Source organism: Cataglyphis hispanica, chromosome 1 (genome assembly GCF_021464435.1).
Source record: "Cataglyphis hispanica isolate Lineage 1 chromosome 1, ULB_Chis1_1.0, whole genome shotgun sequence".
Taxonomy (NCBI): domain Eukaryota; kingdom Metazoa; phylum Arthropoda; class Insecta; order Hymenoptera; family Formicidae; genus Cataglyphis; species Cataglyphis hispanica.
Genome location: NC_065954.1, coordinates 9,733,141 through 9,754,982, shown reverse-complemented (window position 1 = coordinate 9,754,982; position 21,842 = coordinate 9,733,141). Strand labels below are relative to the sequence as shown.

At 33.5% G+C, this 21,842-nt stretch overlaps 1 protein-coding gene across 1 annotated transcript; it reads right to left on the bottom strand.

Moving 5' to 3' along the window:
* Nucleotides 1-5,288: 5,288 nt before the first annotated feature.
* Nucleotides 5,289-6,174, bottom strand: LOC126853683 (uncharacterized). The gene has a single exon (XM_050599667.1). It carries the CDS (start codon nt 6,172-6,174, stop codon nt 5,596-5,598), a length of 579 nt encoding a protein of 192 aa, XP_050455624.1. The 3' UTR covers nt 5,289-5,595.
* Nucleotides 6,175-21,842: the final 15,668 nt, after the last annotated feature.

Below are 21,842 nucleotides of genomic sequence, written 5' to 3'. Positions count from 1 at the left end.
AGCTAGAGAGGCCGCTCTGGCTGCGTATTGTAGATTAACTTGCGATAAAGCTCGTCAAAAACAAATTTTATCCTGTAATAATGAAGATTTTTGTGCGCCTTCAATATCTTGCATCAGAAATGACGCATTGAACGACAATGACAATTTGTGTAAATCATTTTGCGATGACACTTTGTCACCATATCAAGTTTGCATACCATCAGTATATCCTAATTGTATGTTAGAATCTTGTGGCGTATGCTATTCACCTTAAACTTGTTTTTTCTAATTTTCTTCTCATATAATTCATCATCATTGTATTTGCCTTCCTATCCATCAACTTGCTTATCTTGTTGTTCGACAATTTAATTTTCAAGATTTTTTAATTAACTTATTTAATATTACTCAATTGACTATATATCTCTATTTTTCTTTAAACGATGTTATATATTTTGAAATATATATTTTATATCATTATGTGTGTATTAATTATATATATAGATTTTTACATATATTTTATCATGACAGAATAGTAAAAAGACTATATAAAAAAATGCAAGTAGTATTGGATAATATTGGTAAAAAGTTAAATTAGAGATCAAAGCATTTTTTATCAAAATATTCTATTATAATATTCTGGTTTTATTCTTTCTTTTAATTTTCTAGAATTACTTGTTTTATAAATGTATAAAGGCTTCCATACAATCAAAAATATAAGGAACAAAGAATAAATATTAGAGATAAGGAGCTCTATTACGGTTTTCGAAACGAAGTGAGAAATACAAAAGTGAGGAAATTCACTAGAATATTTACAATTTCATTTCTTGAAATCTGTTCATTTTTGTAATTTTCATTTCATTTTAAAAACGATAATAGCTCTCAAGAACTGACTTGACTTTTATTAAAGTAACTTTTTTTAATTTTGTAGATTATATAGCGTGTACATAGCTTGTACAAGCTATATACATATCAAAAAACCTGAAAAATTGAAAAGAAAGTTATTAGCCTTAATACTCATTAAAAAAAAAAAGATTATATATACGTTGTCAAGTGTATGTATGTACACTGCACATCAATGATTCGTTCTGTTGCCCTAGCGAGCAAAGCAATATCTATCCTTTGCTAATGCATAAAAATCCTATGCATATTAAAGTATAGACATAGAAAATATAGAGACCGAGCATAACTTCTGGGATAGACGAGGGGAATGAAGCCACTGCGGGACGATGCGACGAGGTAAATTATGCCTAATTTTGATTGACGTGTTATATCACAAGTTCAAGTCAATGATACTCGTATTGGCGGCTGTCAAACTATCACAGGTATTTTGACACTATTTGTCTATATGTTAAAGAAATTTGTCAGAAATAAAATATCTAAATATATAAATATATAAAATATATATTTATATATTTGTAAATATATAAATATAATTTAACAATTTTTAAATGCATATATAAAGTATACATAATAAAATATACTAAAATTGAATATTATATTTGTTATGGAATTAAAGATAAAATATAATAATTATATATATTATAATTATATTATATTATATTATTATTTAATTCAATATTTATAATAAATATTAATAATACTTATAGATTTATTTGATACACTATACTAATAAATATTCAACAATACAACATATAATACAATAATACAACATATAATAAAATAAAATGCAACACATAATACAATATTCTTCATTGAAACATATAATGAGTTTATTGAAAAATTAGCGCTGACATTTTTTATCTGTATTATTTAAAGCTATATAATGTAATTTAATTTTTATAATAAATAATAATAATAATAATAAAAATAATAAAATTTCTTTAGGACTTCCGTTTCCGGTTTCTGGTAGAGTGCCTCGTGGTGATTTGGCGTGTGTGTTTTTGCAGGGTGCAGAGTGAGAAAGTAAAGAGTGGAAGAGGAGCGAGTGTGGTAGAGTGGAATAGTGAGTGTGAAAGAGTGTGGAGAAGGGGTGCAAGCGGTGGCAAGGCGTAAGGGCAAATAAAATGTTATTAAGGGAGGTGTGGGATCGTAATAGTTAAGCGGGGAGCACACACTTTTACATAAGCGCATAACTATAAGTATAAGGAAATTGATTGATTCATTTCCTTATGCATATATTTGTGGACCAATCAATTTCTTTATGTTTATGATTATGCGCTTATGCAAAAGTGTGTGCTCCTCGCTTTAGGGTGTGAACCCATGCAGTGGAATAGCATAATGCGGAACGAAAGCGGAACCAATCACGAGCATTCCGCAATTTTTGCTACGTGGATTCTAAATTTCTACATCCCCATGAAGCGTAACGAGTGCATCGCGGACCAATTCGCAACCAATCACAAGTCATTATTTCAAAAGGGCTAAAACCGCATTAAACTTATTTAATTTATTTAACATTTTTAATCAATATTTCCAATTAAAACGCATTTATTTAAATATTTCTGTACATGATAAAAAATGATTGATAAAATCAATATTTAAAAGTCATTTTAAAGATGTTCTGTTCGTTCTGCTTGCGCACATTCCGCTCCATGGGGATGTAGGGATTTGAAATCCACGTAACAAATAGGACGGAACTGAGTATGTATATACACATATACTTTATTAAATTTATGGCAGCGTAGGCGTAGATGCCGTAGACCAACGTGGTCAGTGCATAGAAGTTAATAAAGTTAATATTGCTCATGTTGTTCATTTTGCTCATATTGCCACTCGAGGTTAGCTTTTATATACAAGTACGTATATAGATATAGATGTATATATAGAGATGTGTATATGACGTTATGTGATCTGCGAAGATTCTCTGCTAAGAAGTACTGAAAACGGAAAGAAACTGCGGAACGCTCGTGATTGGTTTCGCTCTCGTGCCGCGTTATGCTATTCGGCTGCATGGGTTCGCACCTTTAGGCCATAGGGTATAGAGTAGTGAAGAGCATAGAACGGGTTAATGGATAGCGACAAGAGTCTTCATAGAGGGCGCGGGATAACAAGATAGCGCAGTTTGCCGTGAAAGATGCGAAGGAAAGGAGAGGTAGCTACGGAAACATGGAGGAGCTGTTGAAAAGAAAAAGGGACGAGTGTTACGTCTCAGCGACGCTCTTTCTCTCTCTATACCTCAGTTAGTGAGAAAAAGATTGCTCTCTACTTTTATAGGGCAACCTGCTTTCACCGGCTATACCCCAGGGACGCCGAGAGCTAGGACTAATCTAGTGGATCTAGGGGAATGATGTAGCGCGGAACTATTTGGTTACTAGGAAGTTTCACTAGATATTTTAAGGATATGGACGCAACTAGGTATACGTAATTCGAAGGTTTTAAGTAATCAGGTTTTAAGTAATCAGGTATAAAGAATAGACTTTTAATATTATAATAAAAGAAAGATATCGATTATGGTTGCGTTTTTAGCGGCAAGTCCGCTTGTATTGCGGGTTCACCATATGCAAGGGGCTTGTTACTTAAGATATATATATATATATATATATTAATTAGAAACCGTAAGAGTTAGAGAATTAAGATTTGAAAAGAAACATTATGATAGAAATTAAGGATAGTTAACAAATTGTGGGCACTAAATAATAGAGAGTTAGTTAGATCGAATTAATTTATTATGAGAATTGTCTAAAAGATAAGGTCTTTTATTTAATATCAATACTTGATTATATTATGACTCTAAATTTCTGATAGAAAGGGAAGGTTTAGAAAAGAGGTCGAATGTCGCCAGGGGCACCGTAATTAGCGCTCGGCAACTAGGTTCAAGGATTGGGTTGTGTTTTAAATAATAGTAGGATAATAGATTAAAGTTGACTGACTGGAAACTGTCAGCCACATGCTAATGCTTGACAGAGGACTTATTATTTAGAGGATGAAAAGGTAATTAAATGATATTAGGGGTTGTCAGTCAATTCAAATAAAGTTTCTAATATTTATGGAAACATGGGGATTTATAGTAATTGTAAGTACTTACCGTGATGTGACAGGAAAATCCTTCCTTCTGTTCAAGTTCTGGTCGTACTTTGTTAAGCCCTTCTCTCGTCCTTTAAGACCTCGGTCGTGGATGAAGTAGGCCGGATAAAAGTACACAGATGTATGCACAAAGTTTTTTATTATTTCCTTAATTTTACACAACTTAACACTGAATCGACAATTATATTAATCGAAATGGAATAGTGAATAGTACGCGAACAATGAACGAATAATACGGAGCGAATACTTGTACGAAATAGTAAGGAGTTAGTAATGAATAATGTTAGCTAAGAATAAGTGATTCGAATGCTTGAAGATCTCTTAATTGACTGACCGAACTGACTGCAATGCACGTAATGTTCCGAATTGACTGTTCCGATTTGACTGCCCCGAAGGTTCGAAATCGCCGGCATATATACTGTCGAAACAAAGGGTCTTCGGGCCGTGCGCAGCACACGCGTCGCGCTCTGGAAGATTCTTAGAATGATTCAGTGGAGGACTTCTGAGAAGAAAGATTTTTAACAACAATTCTTCTGAGAATTGTCGATCGATATGTTTATCTGACTATTGAGTTTCGGCGCTCGTGGTCGTAGCCGTCGCATGTCCGTTCGACTTATCGCTCGCAATATCAGGTTTCACTGATATGAGGCTTCTTATGCGCGTTCTTTTCAGCTTAGTTAGTATTTTATAATATAAAATCCTTAATAATATGGTTAATATTTATGCTTATTAATTTATGGAATCATTTGTTCTATTTATTTCAGTTCTGATAATAAGTTGGCAATTTAAATAAAGTTATGGCATTCTATAGTTTAAAAATATAGATATTTTAGATAACTTATATGTATTATATGTAATATATATAATTTATGATTCCATAGAATATAAGCCTCTTACATTTATATTTATGGTCGCTTGACCGATACTACAATAAAGCATATTAATTTTATTAAAATCATTTCTTTATGGAAGCATTCGCGCATTATATAATAATCTGTTTTAATTAATATAATTTTAATTATTTATAAAGTATAATTGTATTGGATATAGTATTGAAAGTTTTATATGTGATGTTTTGGATAAAATAATTATAAATATTTAACAAATTATAGTTAACAAATTATTATTATATACGTTTTATGATTCCATAAAGTACGGCGCATTTACTCCTCAATTTAAGAATGAGTAATTATTATATATATATTTGTCTGTATGATTAAATATTAAAATCTTAAAAGTTAGATATTAGTATCGATATTATCGAGTATGAGACTCCCTCGAAAGTTCGTTCTTAAAGTAATCAGCAGGTTAGTTCAAGAAAATCACTGCTGTACAACTAGCTAGTTCTAAATAATGCTTCCTGATTCGTCGATCCAAGGAATTCTCAATTCCTTGCGCCATCGATTATTATTACTAAAAGGATTAAAATATATTCAGGTTTTAGGCTAAATAACCATATGGAACTAAAATAATAAGCGATTAATGAAATTAGTTAACAATTAAAATAAAAGCAAATGGATTACATAATTATTCTATAGGTATTTTGTAGGGATAAAAGCGGTACTTAATTACTAGCTAAAATATAGTTTTTAAAATTGGCAGGACGTTACACCTCCCCCCTTATTTAAGAACAAATTACGATGTTTTCGTAGTGATTTGTTCGAGATTCTTCAATCGGTCTCTTAGATTTCTATAAGCATGATTTTCAGAATCATCTATCTCAATGGTTGCTGATTCGATGTTGACTCCAGCATTTTCGCTTATTTTTAAAGAACAATCGGTCGCTGGTGGTTCTAGGGGCAATAGGGGTGGCTCTTTGGGTGCAGAGGGTGGTGATATGTCGTCCTTGTTGTTGTCGTCTTTGTTAATTGGTCCTCGTGCGAGATGAAGTAATAAATGGGCGAGAGAGCTCCAGATCGCTCCCAATAAATGTAAACTCCATCCATAGGCAGTATGTAGAGCATATCCATGAATAGCAGTATCGACAATGATTTTTATAATGCGGATGACTACTAGGATGCCAAATATACCGGCTGTTGCAGAACCAAATGTGACAAATCCATTCCATACTCGAGAAGCGGCATTCTCAGCTATTTTATTGAGAGAAGCTTCGTCTAGCAGATTGTACATGGAGACTACGTTCGTATCGGTGGAATGGCCAGTGAGTCTTCTAGCGATTGTATTGAGGAGAGCAGGTTTCTCTGCAGGAAACATAATGTGGTCCCTTCATAAGTCAATATGCGAATTCATCTGGTTGAAGAGTAGCAAAAGACAAGGCATTAGTTATTACTTGTCTTTCCAGTTCGCATTTTTGTTGCATGACATTATGATATAATGAAGTCATTTGATGACGAATGTGTTTTTCTACATATACAAATTTAGAGTTCATATATGCGAAAATATCCAGATTATCCACGGAAATGATGTCACGACTGGCAAAGGTATCTCCCTTTTTGGTTTCCAGGATAAAAGTTTTGGATGTTCTGTGCAGAGTAGAATGTATCCACACAAGGGTTGTTCCTTAGTTTTGGTGAGAGCAAAGGTGATGTCTTCCGTTGTTAAGCTGTAGATGATGGGAGACACAGAATTGATAGCGTCATCTACAATTCTGGTGGCTGGGCCTTCATAGAGGACATCATACCGATGGAAATTACATGATGATGTTGGTATAGGCTTCCAGTACGTGTAGCCGTCGTCTGAATCAATACAGAAACTTTCGCTGAGAGCGCAAACGGTTCCTGATTTCAATATTATTTTCCCTGAGTTTAGTTGCACAGGGACGTGCGATGATCTCAAGGATATCTTAAGGACAGCTTGAACAATAACGTCATCCCATGTGCCGTAAGGATCAGAGTATTGCGTTCCTTTACAGCTTCCATCGTTGCTAATTCCAGGGGTAAGGCTGTAAAAAGAAGTCTGGTTAGCTCTCAGACCATGGATGATGTTGCCGGCTCCTAATGAGAAGGTTCCATCTTGAAACATTCTTCGACATAAAGAGTATCCAGTCTCGTGGATATAGTCCGCTCTTCCATTGTGGACTGCCGAGACGTGCGAATGCATTCCGCAATGGTAGGTTGTCCTTGAGATTTCAACCTTGCATTGTATAACCTCTGCATGGTTGTAATCGGAAAGTTGTAAAAGTTGGACGTATGTTTCGCTGGTATTGGGTTTTCGATAATTTAGGTTGCATTCACCTACATCGAGCAGCGATACTGAAGTAATGTTAAGGTGTTGTCCGCCGCAATCAAACCCGATAAGTGCGCAGAGTGGGCTTATAAAAATGAATATTGCAAGGTGTCTTAACATCTTTGCAGTTATACAAATATACATATATATATATGTATATATATATATATATATATATATATATATATATGATTTCCTATTTTACTTACTTAATGTCTAGATTAAATTTCCTCTTTTTTCTATTTTCTTTGTCATTACTCGTAAATAGCTACATAATGTATTTCTTGAGAGTTCGGATATATAAGAGTACATTTTAATATACACATATATGTGTTACTAGTAATTATATTAATAATTATATTATCGATAAGTCAATTGAAAGGAAAAGTATATATAAATGTCCTAGAATTTTAAAGCAGTATTATTATAATAGAATTTTTTATAAGATAATGTATCTTTATATAAAATTTAAAATTAATATAATATTGGTAACACAAAATATATGTACACAGGAATATATTATATAGACCTTTTTTATATATTTTTTGTATGTGATTCCTATGTGGTATTACCGAGTTATATGTATTTCCTATAATTTCAATATTTTCCTTAAGGTAGAAATGTTACTCTATAAAAAATGTTTTTTTTTTTTTTTTATTTTATATTTTCTTATAATTACATAATAAGAAGGAATATATTTATATATATTATTGAAATTTTAAAGCATATTAATATTATTAGTGTAACTATATTGGTATAATCTTTATAATATAATATTTCTTATATAGTTGTAAGATAACATCTTCCATGTTTCTTTCTTTATCATTCCAATAAATGTTAGTAGTTAATGTAATGGTAATTAGTGGTTAATAATTATTATTTAGATTTATTAGTAACTAGCACTAGTAATTATAGTATGATAGTATTCCGTTAAAGTATTAAGTAATTAGTTTAATATAATTAGTAGAAGCTGTTAAATAATGATAAGCAGATGATATGCGATTAAAATAGTGCGTTAGGGTATTACTAAAATTCTAACAGAGGTCAATGATTTCTTGGGAGTTGACATCGAAATTACAAGCTCGATCCCGTTAGGATATTCCTAAAAGTAATAATAAATCAAACGTATGAAGTAAAGCATTTATCGCATCATAAAATTGAGCGCGTATAAACTATTTTACTCTCGCAATTTTGACAAAATTTATAAATAACTACCGTATGACGTAATCCAGCTGAAATAAAATGATAAAATAAGCAAAAATAAAATAATTTATAGTAAGTAGTTAGTAACCGTTCAAAAAAAAAATTAGAGTTGTTATCCATCTTAAGATAATCCAGGACTTTAGCACAATAAGCAAAGCACAGATGATGGTGTGCGGTTAAAGAGGAATGATGCTTTTGTCCTGAAATAATAATAAAATAATTCGTTGGCGATGCCAACGCATCTGTAACCGAAAATAATATTCACATTGTTTCATCCTGGCTCAACGTGAGCGAGTTTTAGTTTATTGATGTGTACAATTCGGGGTTTATTCTTTATTAAAATTTTAACATTATATTGAGGTAAGATTTCTATAACTTGATGAGGGCCCGTATATTGATCAGAGAATTTCCCTCTTGCGGGTTCTTTTAATAAAAATACATATGATCCTACGCGAAAATTTTGTGGATTAATTTTTCGATCATAATAATATTTACTTTTTTCTTTTGCTGCTATAAGATTTTTACGTGCTTCTTCCTGTATACCGTTAAATTTATTAAATAAATCAGTTAAATATTGTTGATAAGTTATCTCTAGATTCTCGTCTATTGGTGTGTGAGCGGAGGGTAATCGTGCTATACGACCAAAAATTAATTCAAATGGTGAAAATTTAGTACCTTCGTGAACGCTGGTATTATATGAGAACATTGCCATATTAATATAATTATCCCATTCCTTTTCTTTTTCGACTTGGGTTTATAGATATTCAGTTAGTACGTGATGTGATCTCTCAATTGAACCGTTGGATTGTGGATGATAAGCAGTAGTTTTAAAATGTTGGATATTAAACTTTTTTGTTAAGTTACGCATTAAGGCGGAGAGGAAATTAGTTCCTTGATCAGTAAGAATAGCTTTGGGAGTGCCATAAATACAAATAAAATTTTTAGTAAGAGCATCGGCTATGGCTAAAGAAGTTGCTTCTCTTAATGGTACGGCTACTGAATATTTAGTTAATAAATCTTGCATAGTCAAAATATATTGGTTACCGGTATTTGTGATTGGAAGAGGGCCTACTATATCAAGAGAAACTTTATCAAATGCAGAACCAGGTGTGTCTGTAATCACCATGGGTTGTTTTGTTTTTATTCTTGTTAATTTCTTTAATTGACATTGACGACATCTTTGAATGAAATTTTGAATGTCTTTTTTCATGTTTTTCCAGTAATAGTGAGGTCTTAATCGATTATATGTTTTAGTAATGCCTTTATGACCACCGTGAGCTGAAGAATGATTTTCATTTATAAGAGCTTCTCGTTGTTCGAAAGGTGGAGTTCGGACAAGGTTTTTGCAAACAGTAATGTGGACTGGTAAGTCTCTTAAATATCCTTGAATCTGGCCTATTATATAATGCCAGGGTAAATCATCGAAATTATCAGTTTTACTAATACTGAAGGAAGTTAATTGTAATTCCATTATTACGTCTAAAAGAGAACGTATTTTTTTAAAGTTTGAATTTCTATATTTGTCCGATTATTATGTTTTATTGGAAGTGATATTAATTTACCGTGATTTAAAGATTTTACATTAGCCCTTTCATACATAAGATCTTGATAATTAGGTAATAAATTTGCTTCTTGATATTCTTTAGCGCCATTATCAAAAGGAGTTCCATTTAAATAAATAAAAATTACATGGTTATCTGATTGTTTCAATAAGCTATCGCGGTTTTCGGTTATGATGATTCGGTCTGTGTTTTGAGGTTCATCGTTAAGGTCAATTATCTCTTCGTATTGATTACTATCTTCATCTGAATTTGCAATTATTCTATCCATTTCGTCGTCATCGCTAAAATATTCTTCTATTGTTATATTAGGTTGTTCAGATGCGGATTGATTATCTTCTAATTGTTGATTATACGGGGAAAAATCAATTGGTGAAGAGGACATTTCTCTGTCTGAGATAGGCCTTCTAGGTCTACGTTCAAAAGAAAATGTTGATTCGTTTGATGATTCGTCTACCGGATTAGCGGTAAATAAGGGTAGGATGCAGTTTATAGGTGGGTTTCGGGATAAGGCGTCTGCATTATTATTCAAACTTCCCTTTTTATATTGTATTTCATATTCGTATTCCGCTAATTTTGTTCTCCACTTCTATAATCTTGAAGAAGGGTCTTTAATTGAATGGAGCCAAACTAAAGGTTTATGATCAGTTACAATTGTGAATTTTTTACCATATAGATAGGGTCGAAAGTGATTAATACAATAAATTATTGCTAAACATTCTTTCTCAATAGTGGAATAATTTTGTTCTGCGGTATTTAACACGCGAGATGTATAAGCGATAGGTAAATCTTTTCCGATTTGTCCCTGACTGAGTACTCCTCCAATAGCATATCCGGATGCATCGGTCGTTAAAACAAAGGGTTTAGTAAAATCAGGATATTGAAGTACCGGTTCAGAACATAATGCGTTTCTTAAAATATTAAATGCTTCTGTTTGACGTTGTTGCCAATTAAATGTATTGTTTTTCTTTAACAAATCGGTTAATGGCTTGGCAGTCTTAGAAAATTGTGGAATAAATCGTCTGTAATAACCTGCTAATCCCAAAAATTGTTTAATGTTTTTCTCATTTTTAGGTATAGGAAATTCGGATATTGATTTTATTTTATTAGGATCAGGTTTAACTCCGTCAGCTCCGATTATATGACCGAGATAGGCTACTTCATGGCGAAGAAATTCGCATTTATCCGGCTGTAGTTTTAAATTTGCTTTTCTTAATCTTTCCATTAATTTATTAAATTTAACTTTATGTTCCTTTAAAGATCTAGCATAGATGACTATATCATCCATATAAACGAATAATTCGTTACCTTGCAGCCCGGAAAGGACATTATCCATTAATCGTTGAAAGGTTGCAGGAGCGTTTTTTAGACCAAATGGCATTCTTTTAAATTGATAATGACCATATGGAGTTGAAAATGCGGTTTTTGGAGCGTCTTTAGATGCCATAGGAATTTGATGGAAACCAGAAGCTAAGTCGAGGACAGAAAAATATTTGGCAGATCCTAATTGATCGAGAATATCAGTTATATTTGGAAGAGGATAAGCGTCTCCTATAGTTTTTTCGTTAAGGCTGCGATAATCGATGACCATTCGCCATCGCTTATTACCTTGAGAATCAGGTTTCTTTGGCACTATCCACACAGGAGAATTATAGGGAGAAGTAGAATATTCGATTAAGTCATTGAATAATAATTCATTAACTTGTTTATTAATTTCGTCTTTGTGGACAGGGGGAAATCGGTATTGTTTCGTATGGATAGGAATTTCGTCGGTTGTGGGTATAGAATGCTGCGTAGCATTAGTGGCTCCAAGACTGTCGTCTGGAAGATGAAATCTATCGGAATGATTAATAATCAACGATTTAACATTGTCTGACTCCTCGGAGTTCAAATGTTCCAATCGTAAAAGCTGCATGACAGCAGATGCGCGATCGCAAGGGGGGCTTCCTTGTCGAGAAAATTAACAGGGGCAATATTATTATTATTTCTTTCATAATATAAAGGGTTATCAATAGAAGAATTAAGATTATTATAGATCGCTAAGGTCCCTAAGGCTGTGGCGATATAATTATTTTCAGAATTAAGTGAGTTTGTATTGATCACTGTATGCCCTAAGGTTGCAGTGATGTATTTAGAATTATTTTCTTTATTAATATCGAAAGTTGAGTTTTTGATAAGAGGATCGTTGGTCGTTTCATTCCCTCGGGCTTCAACGACACCGTCTCGGATCGTGGATCCTTCAAACGTATCCGCAAGATCAAAATCTAGTAACTCGATAGAAGGAATTTTTATATCGTATTCACATTCAGTGGTATTAAAAATAGGTAAATAAGCTTTGCCTTTAATGTTCGTGACGATTGCTTCTCCGAAATAAACATTTTCGGCTGGTGTATAACGTGGTATATATCCATATTGTTTTTCAGGATTAGTAATATTGATATAAAATGGAGATACAGATCGTTTACCAATATGAATATAAATTGTTTCCGAAAAAGGAATACTAGAGTTATCGTAATGCAAGCATTTATTTTTATAATCTATACTAGCCATTCGTTCTTTTAGAAACATATTTCCTAAAATACCATCTTGAGGAAAACCAACTGTGTCGGGAACTACATGGAAATAGGTGGGTAGATTGAGTAAATGTATGATGACGGAACCTACAGTACAGATAGGTTCAGAAGATATACCTTGAAGAATTAAGGTTTCATTTTTATCCAAGATTATATTTTCATTAATAAAGCGCTGTTTTATGAGATTAACTCCAGAGCCTGAGTCAATCATGAAAGAACATTTAATATTTAAATCTGGAGACGAAAGAATAACAGAGGGTAAACTACTAGATTTTATTTTATCTTCTATTCGTTCAATGCGGGTGACGGAATCAGAGTTTGGTTTTGAGGTAATGCCATAGTCACAGGCGCTTGTTGTGGAAGGGAAGGGCGCCCCGTCTGAATGTCGTTCCGGCGGACGCCGTTTATTACCGGAACGCTCTGTGCGTTTCCCGAATTATTATTATGGTTATTGGAATATGAAGTAGATGGATTATTTTCAGTAGATCGCCTATACGCGAGTTTGCGACATTCGTCTATAAGATGTCCGGGATTTTTGCAATAACGACATGTTTTTCCGACAGGATAATTAGGTCCAGGTATTCCGGGAATGAGTGGTTTTATAAAAGGAGTTGTATTATTTCGAGGATGTTGTGTTTCATTATATTGCGGTAAATTACTTGTTTGGGGAGGGCCCGATTTATTTAAGAAATCAGCGCGAGGGGAAAAGTTAGGTTTAGAAAGCGGTACGGTCCGTTTACGCGCGTTTTCTGCTTCTAAAGTTTTTGAAAGTTGTATTGCTGATTCTAGAGCTCCGTCGAATGTATAAGATCCTTCTAATTTAACTCTGATTAAAAGATCGGAAGGGAGACCGTTAATAAAACTTGTAGTTACGCTACGCTCAATACTATCTTTTGTAATTTCGTCGATATATCCACCGGCATTAGTTTCCCCATCAATTATAGCTGCGCGTAATTCCTTTACTCTTTCTATATAATCAAATATATTTTCGTTAGGTTTCATATAAATATTTGCTAATTCTCCGCGATATTGGTCTACGGATTTGTTAGGGCCAAAAATTTTTTTTAATTTTCTTGTTAGTTCGAAAACAGTATGATATTCCATACCTTCTATAGCAGCATAAGCATGTCCCTGTAATTTGTTAATTATTAATTGTACTAAATGATATTCATGATAACCAGGAATTAATGCGAAGGCTCGTTCACACATTTTGCTGAAATAAAAAACAGAAATTTTGTGTCCATCATATTTAGGAATAGAATCAACTACATCTTTAAGGCGAATCGGAGAAACTGTATCTGCAGGGCTAGACCTGCGAGGAAAATTTTGAGCGGAATAGTAATCGGAATTATAATTTGGTTGTTGATTGTGAGGTGGATTAGAAAATTGAATGTCGTTAATACGTTGATTTAATTGTTCCATTTGTTCAGGCAATGAAACTAAAGCAGAGATTTGTTCATTTAGATTTTTTATTATTGACTCGTGTTGATTGTTATCGGAATTAGCATTTCTACTTTGTTCGATTTCGCGTTGTAAGTTTTTTAATTCATCCTGTTTTATTTGTAACATTTTGGCATGTTCTTTAAGCATCTTTTCTTTTTCATTTAATTTTTGATTGAGGATTTCTAAATCTGATTGTGTTAAAATTTCGTTAGTATCAGAAGGAGTGTTAGAACATTGGGATCGTGTATTAGGCATGATTAATTATTTAGGTTACTATAATGGATGTATGTATATGTTTTGATTCAAAGAATATGATTCAAGGTTTAGATTTTTCTTACGTTGTTAAATTTATTTATTTTGGACCAAATAATTCATAAATTTTATAGATTTTGCGACAAGGATCTGTTTGTTCGGTTGTTTTATAATCAGGATGTTTATATTCAAATTCAATCGGTATTAGCTTATAGTTCGTATTTTTAGTCTCGTTAAGCTTAGATTTATCCGAGTTATTGTCGGAATTAGATTTATCTAAATTACCATCAGATTTAAATTTGTCTAAATTATCGTCGGGTTTAGAGTTATCTAAATTATTAATTAGGTTTTGCAATTTCGTAAGATGAGGAAGAGGGTCTTGGGAAGAAAGAAGTGCTTCTTTAATCTGGAATTTAATCCTTTTAATTTGAACTCGACGTCCACCCTTTTTGGGCATCTATACAAAGATTGAAATATGTCAGAAATTCAACACAGTTCGTTGCCGCGTTTTCCGGCAGCGACGATTACAACTGTTGCCACACTCCTCGTCAGCGACAATTGTTCGTTGCCACACTTTTTCGGCAGCGATAGTATTTGTTGCCACACTCTTCGTCAGCGACAATACTACGCCACACCTTTTCCGGCAGCGACAAATACAACTGTTGCCACACTCTTCGTCAGCGACAATTGTTTTGTTGCCACGCTTTCAGCAGCAATAGTATTTGTTGCCACACTCTTCGTCAGCGACAATACTATGCCTCGCTGTACAGCGACGAACCTTAGGTAAATTTTAAGTTATATAAATATTGATCTTTAAGTTAAAAATATATATATATGTATATAAATTATTTTTTCTTTTTTTTTTTTTTTTGAAGAAAAGGATTAATTTCGAGACTTTTTTCCTCGGGAAGATCCTTGTTAGTCCTTTTGGCAATCCCACCGCTGCCACCAAAATTTAAAATGTTACGTCTGTAACGTCCTGCCAATTTTAAAAACTATATTTTAGCTAGTAATTAAGTACCGCTTTTATCCCTACAAAATACCTGTAGAATTATTATGTAATCCATTTGCTTTTATTTTAATTGTTAACTAATTTCATTAATCGCTTACTATTTTAGTTCCATATGGTTATTTAGCCTAAAACCTGAATATATTTTAATCCTTTTAGTAATAATAATCGATGGCGCAAAGAATTAAGAATTCCTTGGATCGACGAATCAGGAAGCATTATTTAGAACTAGCTAGTTGTACAGCAGTGATTTTCTTGAACTAACCTGCTGATTACTTTAAGAACGAACTTGCGAGGGAGTTTCATACTCGATAATATCGATACTAATATCTAACTTTTAAGATTTTAATATTTAATCATACAGACAAATAGATATAATAATTACTCACTCTTAAATTGAGGAGTAAATGCGCCGTACTTTATGGAATCATAAAACGTATATAATAATAATTTGTTGACTACAATTTGTTGAATATTTATAATTATTTTATCCAAAACATCACATATAAAACTTTCAATACCATATCCAATACAATTATACTTTATAAATAATTAAAATCATATTAATTAAAACAGGTTATTATATAATGCGCGAATGCTTCCATAAAGAAATGATTTTAATAAAATTAATATGCTTTATTGTAGTATCGATCAAGCGACCATAAATATAAATTTAAGAGGCTTATATTCTATGAAATCGTAAATTATATACATTGCATATAATACAAATAAGTTATCTAAAATATCTATATTTTTAAACTATAGAATGCCATAACTTTAATTAAATTACCAACTTATTATCAGAACTGAAATAAATAGAACAAATGATTCCATAAATTAATAAGCATAAATATTAACCATATTATTAAGGATTTTATATTATAAAATATTAACTAAGCTTAAGAAGAGAATGCGCATAAGAGGCCTCATGTTAGTGAAACCTGATATTGCGAGCGATAAGTCGAACGGACATGCGACGGCTACGACCACGAGCCCCCGAAACTCAATAGTCAGATAAACATATCGATCGACAATTCTCAGAAGAATTGTTGTTAAAAATCTTTCTTCTCAGAAGTCCTTCACTGAATCATTCTAAGAATCTTCCAGAGCGCGACGCGTGTGCTGCGCACGGCCCGAAGACCCTTTGTTTCGACAGTATATATGCCGGCGATTTCGAACCTTCGGGGCAGTCAAATCGGGGCAGTCAATTTAGAGCATTACGTTCATTCAGTCATAACATTACAGTCAGTTCGGTCAGTCAATTAAGAGATCTTCAAGCATTCAAATCATTTATTCTTAGCTAACATTATTCATTACTAATTCCTTACTATTTCGTACAAGTATTCGCTCCGTATTATTCGTTCATTGTTCGCATACTATTCACTATTCCATTTCGACTAATATAATTGTCGATTCAGTGTTAAGTTGTGTAAAACTAAGGAAATAATAAAAGACTTTGTGCATACATCTGTGTTCTTTTATCCGGCCTACTTCATCCACGACCGAGGTCTTAAAGGACGAGAGAAGGGCTTAACAAAGTACGACCAGAACTTGAACAGAAGGAAGGATTTTCCTGCCACATCACGGTAAGTACTTACAATTACTATAAATCCCCATCTTTCCATAAATATTAGAACTTTATTTGAATTAACTGACAACCCCTAATATCATTTAATTACCTTTTCATCCTTTAAATAATAAGAAATCCTTTGTCAAGCATTAGCATGTGGCTGATAGTTCCCAGTCAGTCAACTTTAATCTATTATCCTACTATTATTTAAAACACACCCATAATATCAATACTAAGTAAGATTTATAAATTCCATGCAAAATATATACTACTGTTGTCATTTGAACTAGACTTAATCTTGCAACACCTTGCTCTTTTTCCCGAAAATCCATCGTTGCCGAGCGCTTATGGTGCCCCTGGCGACTCCCTCCTTTCTTCCTAAATTCTGAATATAATCCTTAAACCTCGTTGCCGAGCGCTTATGGTGCCCCTGGCGACTTCCTCCTTTCTTCTTGAATTCTTTATATAACCCTTAACCCTTTCAGCGCTATGAACCCATATATGGGTTCTCACACAACCATTCGTTTTTGGCTATGAACCCACATATGCGTTTTCGCATAACCATTCGTTTTTGGCTATGAACCCACATATGCGTTCTCGCGCAACCATTCAGTTTAGGTTATGAACCCACATATGCGTTCTCGCGCAACCATTCAATCGAAAAGGAAATCGATAAACAGATATATGTGACTGGGGCCTATGAGCCTTTATAGATATAACAAAAGGCGTTTATGCAATCGTTTATCAATATTGTTAATTAAATTTGTGTGTGCATTCATTGCACATTAGCTAACATATCGCTACCTAATACTTTTGAAGGTTATAAGTACTGCTACTTTACTTTTTCGTTTTAAAATTTAATTTTAAATTACCCTTAAAATGTCTGAGAATGAGTTTGAACACATTAGTAACAGTGATAGTGACGTGTCCTATGAACATGACATTGAAACAGTTGAAATTAAAACACTTAAAAGAAAAAGGATGCGGTATTCGTCATCGGATTCCGCCGAGATCTATAAGAAGACCAAGAGATTACGAATAAACTGTGACACAAGCGGTGAGAATCAACACAATAGGTTGGATGTTAGAGCAAAAATAATCAAACCTTCTTTTGTAGCTTCGGAAACAGAAGAGAGAGTTCCATTATATAACCGAAGCAGAAGACATCTTCGAATATTTAGCACATCTTCTGAAGAGGACGAAGGTCTACAGGAAAATGTTAATTCGATATCTAATTATACGGCAGAAAACTGTTCATGGTCTAAGAAACATTTTGTACCAAAATTATATGATTTTGATGAATCAAATTCGGGGATAAGGGGTCACTTATCGGAAATATCCACTGCTTTGGATGCGTTTAAAATATTTTTCTCAGAAGAATTAATTACTGGAATTTGCGAGAAAACAAATAATTTCCATAAAAATCTGGCGCAAACTAAAATTCATGCAGTTCATTCACGCGTAAATAACTGGACAGATACTTCACCTTCGGAAATATATTTATTTATCGCTATTACTATGCTAATGTCCAGAATGAAAAAAACATCTATAAGAGAATATTGGTCTACTGATAAAGTTACAAAAACTGAAATTTTTTCAAAACTAATGAGCAGAGTTAGGTATGAATCATTGCTGAAAATGCTACATTTTAATGATGACAATAATATGAGCTCGAATGATCCGTTGATAAAAATAAGACCAGTGGTTACTAAACTTAGAAACTCATTTTCTAAATCATTTTATCCATATGAATATTTATGCATAGACGAAAGTCTTTTGCTTTATAAAGGAAGACTGTTCTTTAAACAGTATATCCCAACAAAGAGGAGTAGATTTGGCATTAAGTCATTCATTATTTGTGATTGTAAAACCGGCTATATACTAGACTTCATAATTTATTCTGGAAAAAATAGTGATGTCACTGAGGAAGTTCCATCAATTGGACAATCTGGAAACATTACTTTGACACTTATGAAATCATACCTAGGAAAAGGGCATACACTTATCACTGACAATTGGTACACGAGTCCGCACTTATACAATCTATTACACGAAAAGGAAAAAACCAATGCCTTTGGAACTGTGCGACAAAATAGGAAAGATATGCCAAAAATGGAAGAAAAATTAAAAGGCGGAGAATGTGTAAGTCGATCGACACACAATCTATTAGCGTTAAAATGGCGGGATAAAAAAGATGTATGGATGCTATCCACCTCACATTCTGATGATTTCGTGGAAACGAAAAAAAATAATTATCAAACTGGCGAACCAAAGCGAAAACCAAAGTGTGTAGCAGACTACAATGCCTTGATGGGCGCAGTTGATAAAATCGATATGACTTTGAGTTCGCTTCACTGCGTTCGCAAAAGCACAAGGTGGTATAAAAAATATTTCTTCCATCTCTTAGACCTCGCCATATATAATGCGTATATTCTCCATAAAGATACTAATGAAAAAATTGTAACATTTGAAAAATTCCACCTGCGACTTATAAAAGATATTTTGAGAGAATACCCACCAGATAGAGTAGAGACTAAAGGAGGAAGAAGTCATTCGGACGACCTCCCATTCCGATTAACAGAGAGGCATTTCCTTAGTTCCTGCGTAACTAATGAAAATGGAAAACATTCTTCACGACGCAGATGCGTTGTTTGTACAAAAAATAATCGAAGAACTGACTCGCGTTACGAGTGCAAGAAATGTAACGTTGGCTTGTGCATTGAACCATGTTTTGAGAGTTATCACACAATACAAAATTATTAAATTTAAAAATTTAAAAGGTGCAATTTACTACTATTATATTGTTCGTGTTATGAAATAAATGATTATTAAGGGTTTGAGGTCACCACGTAATTTATTTTAATTATTTTTTCGTACGGAGTGGACAGTCCACGGCGCACGCTTAACGCCGACAACGTCTGCTCTTTCGTAAAAAGTACGCAGTCCACGGTGAGCTGTCTCGTACAGAGTGGGCAGTCCACGGTGAGATGCCTCGTGCGGAGTGGGCGGTCCACGGCGCACGCTTAACTTCTGGCAACTCAGCGCTCAAAGGGTTAAACCTAGTTGCCGAGCGCTGATCGAGGTGCCCTGGCGGCGTTTCCTATCAATTTAAAAATCTCCCACAAGAAATGACAACAGGAGATTAAATTAAAATCAAATTTATTATCTAATTTTCTGAACACAACCCAATCCTTGAACCTAGTTGCCGAGCGCTAATTACGGTGCCCTGGCGACATTACACATTCTCCCTAAAATTCCATCGTTGCCGAGCGCTTATTACGGTGCCCCTGGCGACATCCGACCTCTTTTCTAAACCTTCCTTTCTATCAGAAATTTAGAGTCATAATATAATCAAGTATTGATATTAAATAAAAGACCTTATTCGTTAGACAATTCTCATAATAAATTAATTCGATCTAACTAACTCTCTATTATTTAATGTCCACGATTTATTAATTACTCTTAATTTCTATTATAATATTCCTTTCCGAATCTTAATTCCCTAACAGTTGTACTGTTTCTAATTAATATATATATTTATATATATATCTTAAGTAATAAGCCCCTTGCGTATGGTGCACCCGCAATACAAGCGGACTTGCCGTAAAAACGGAATCATAGATCATAGAACGCATAAAGAAACGCGTCAAAAGCATTTCTAATCTATTTCAGTTTAAATGTTCTACTAATAAATCAAAACCTCGTATAATATCTTGTAAAAGAGTTTTTTCCTCTCTAGCTCTTATAAATCGCCCGAAATTCTCACATAGATTTTATAAAGACATTCAAAAACATTCACGAACGAAACTTCATAATGAAATCAACTTAACTAATAACGGTCTCTATTTAATAATGACCCTACTGGCCTACTTACGTATACGCCAGAATTTATATTACTAAACCAACTATATCAAAATATAACACATGTTAAGAGCAGTTATCAACATAATTTAACAATTCCTTCTCGTGATCTAAGCTCTCAATTAAAATATCAATTAACTGAAAATCATTTGAACATAGATGAATATATTAGGTATTTAGATACATAATCGATATATTTCTTTTATTACAATATTAAATTTCTATTCTTTAAACCAGATTAACCTTCGAATTACATATACCTAGTTGCATCCATATCCCTAAAATACCTAGTGAAACTTCCTAGTAACCAACTAGTTTCGCGCCTACATCATTCCCCTAGATCCACTAGATTAGTCCTAGCTCTCGGCGTCCCTGGGGTATAGCCGGTGGAAGCAGGTTGCCCTATAAAAGTAGAGAGCAATCTTTTTCTCACTAACTGAGGTATAGAGAGAGAAAGAGCGTCGCTGAGACGTAACATTTTAAATTTTGGTGGCAGCGGTGGGATTGCCAAAAGGACTAACAAGGATCTTCCCGAGGGAAAAAAGTCTCGAAATTAATCCTTTTCTTCTAAAAAGAAAATAATTTATATACATATTTTTAACTTAAAGATCAATATTTATATAACTGAAATTCACCTAAGATTCGTCGCTGTACAGCGAGGCATAGTATTGTCGCTGACGAAGAGTGTGGCAACAAATACTATTGCTGCTGAAAGCGTGGCAACAAAACAATTGTCGCTGACGAAGAGTGTGGCAACAGTTGTATTTGTCGCTGCCGGAAAAGGTGTGGCGTAGTATTGTCGCTGACGAAGAGTGTGGCAACAAATACTATCGCTGCCGAAAAAGTGTGGCAACGAACAATTGTCGCTGACGAGGAGTGTGGCAACAGTTGTAATCGTCGCTGCCGGAAAACGCGGCAACGAACTGTGTTGAATTTCTGACATATTTCAATCTTTGTATAGATGCCCAAAAAGGGTGGACGTCGAGTTCAAATTAAAAGGATTAAATTCCAGATTAAAGAAGCACTTCTTTCTTCCCAAGACCCTCTTCCTCATCTTACGAAATTGCAAAACCTAATTAATAATTTAGATAACTCTAAACCCGACGATAATTTAGACAAATTTAAATCTGATGGTAATTTAGATAAATCTAATTCCGACAATAACTCGGATAAATCTAAGCTTAACGAGACTAAAAATACGAACTATAAGCTAATACCGATTGAAT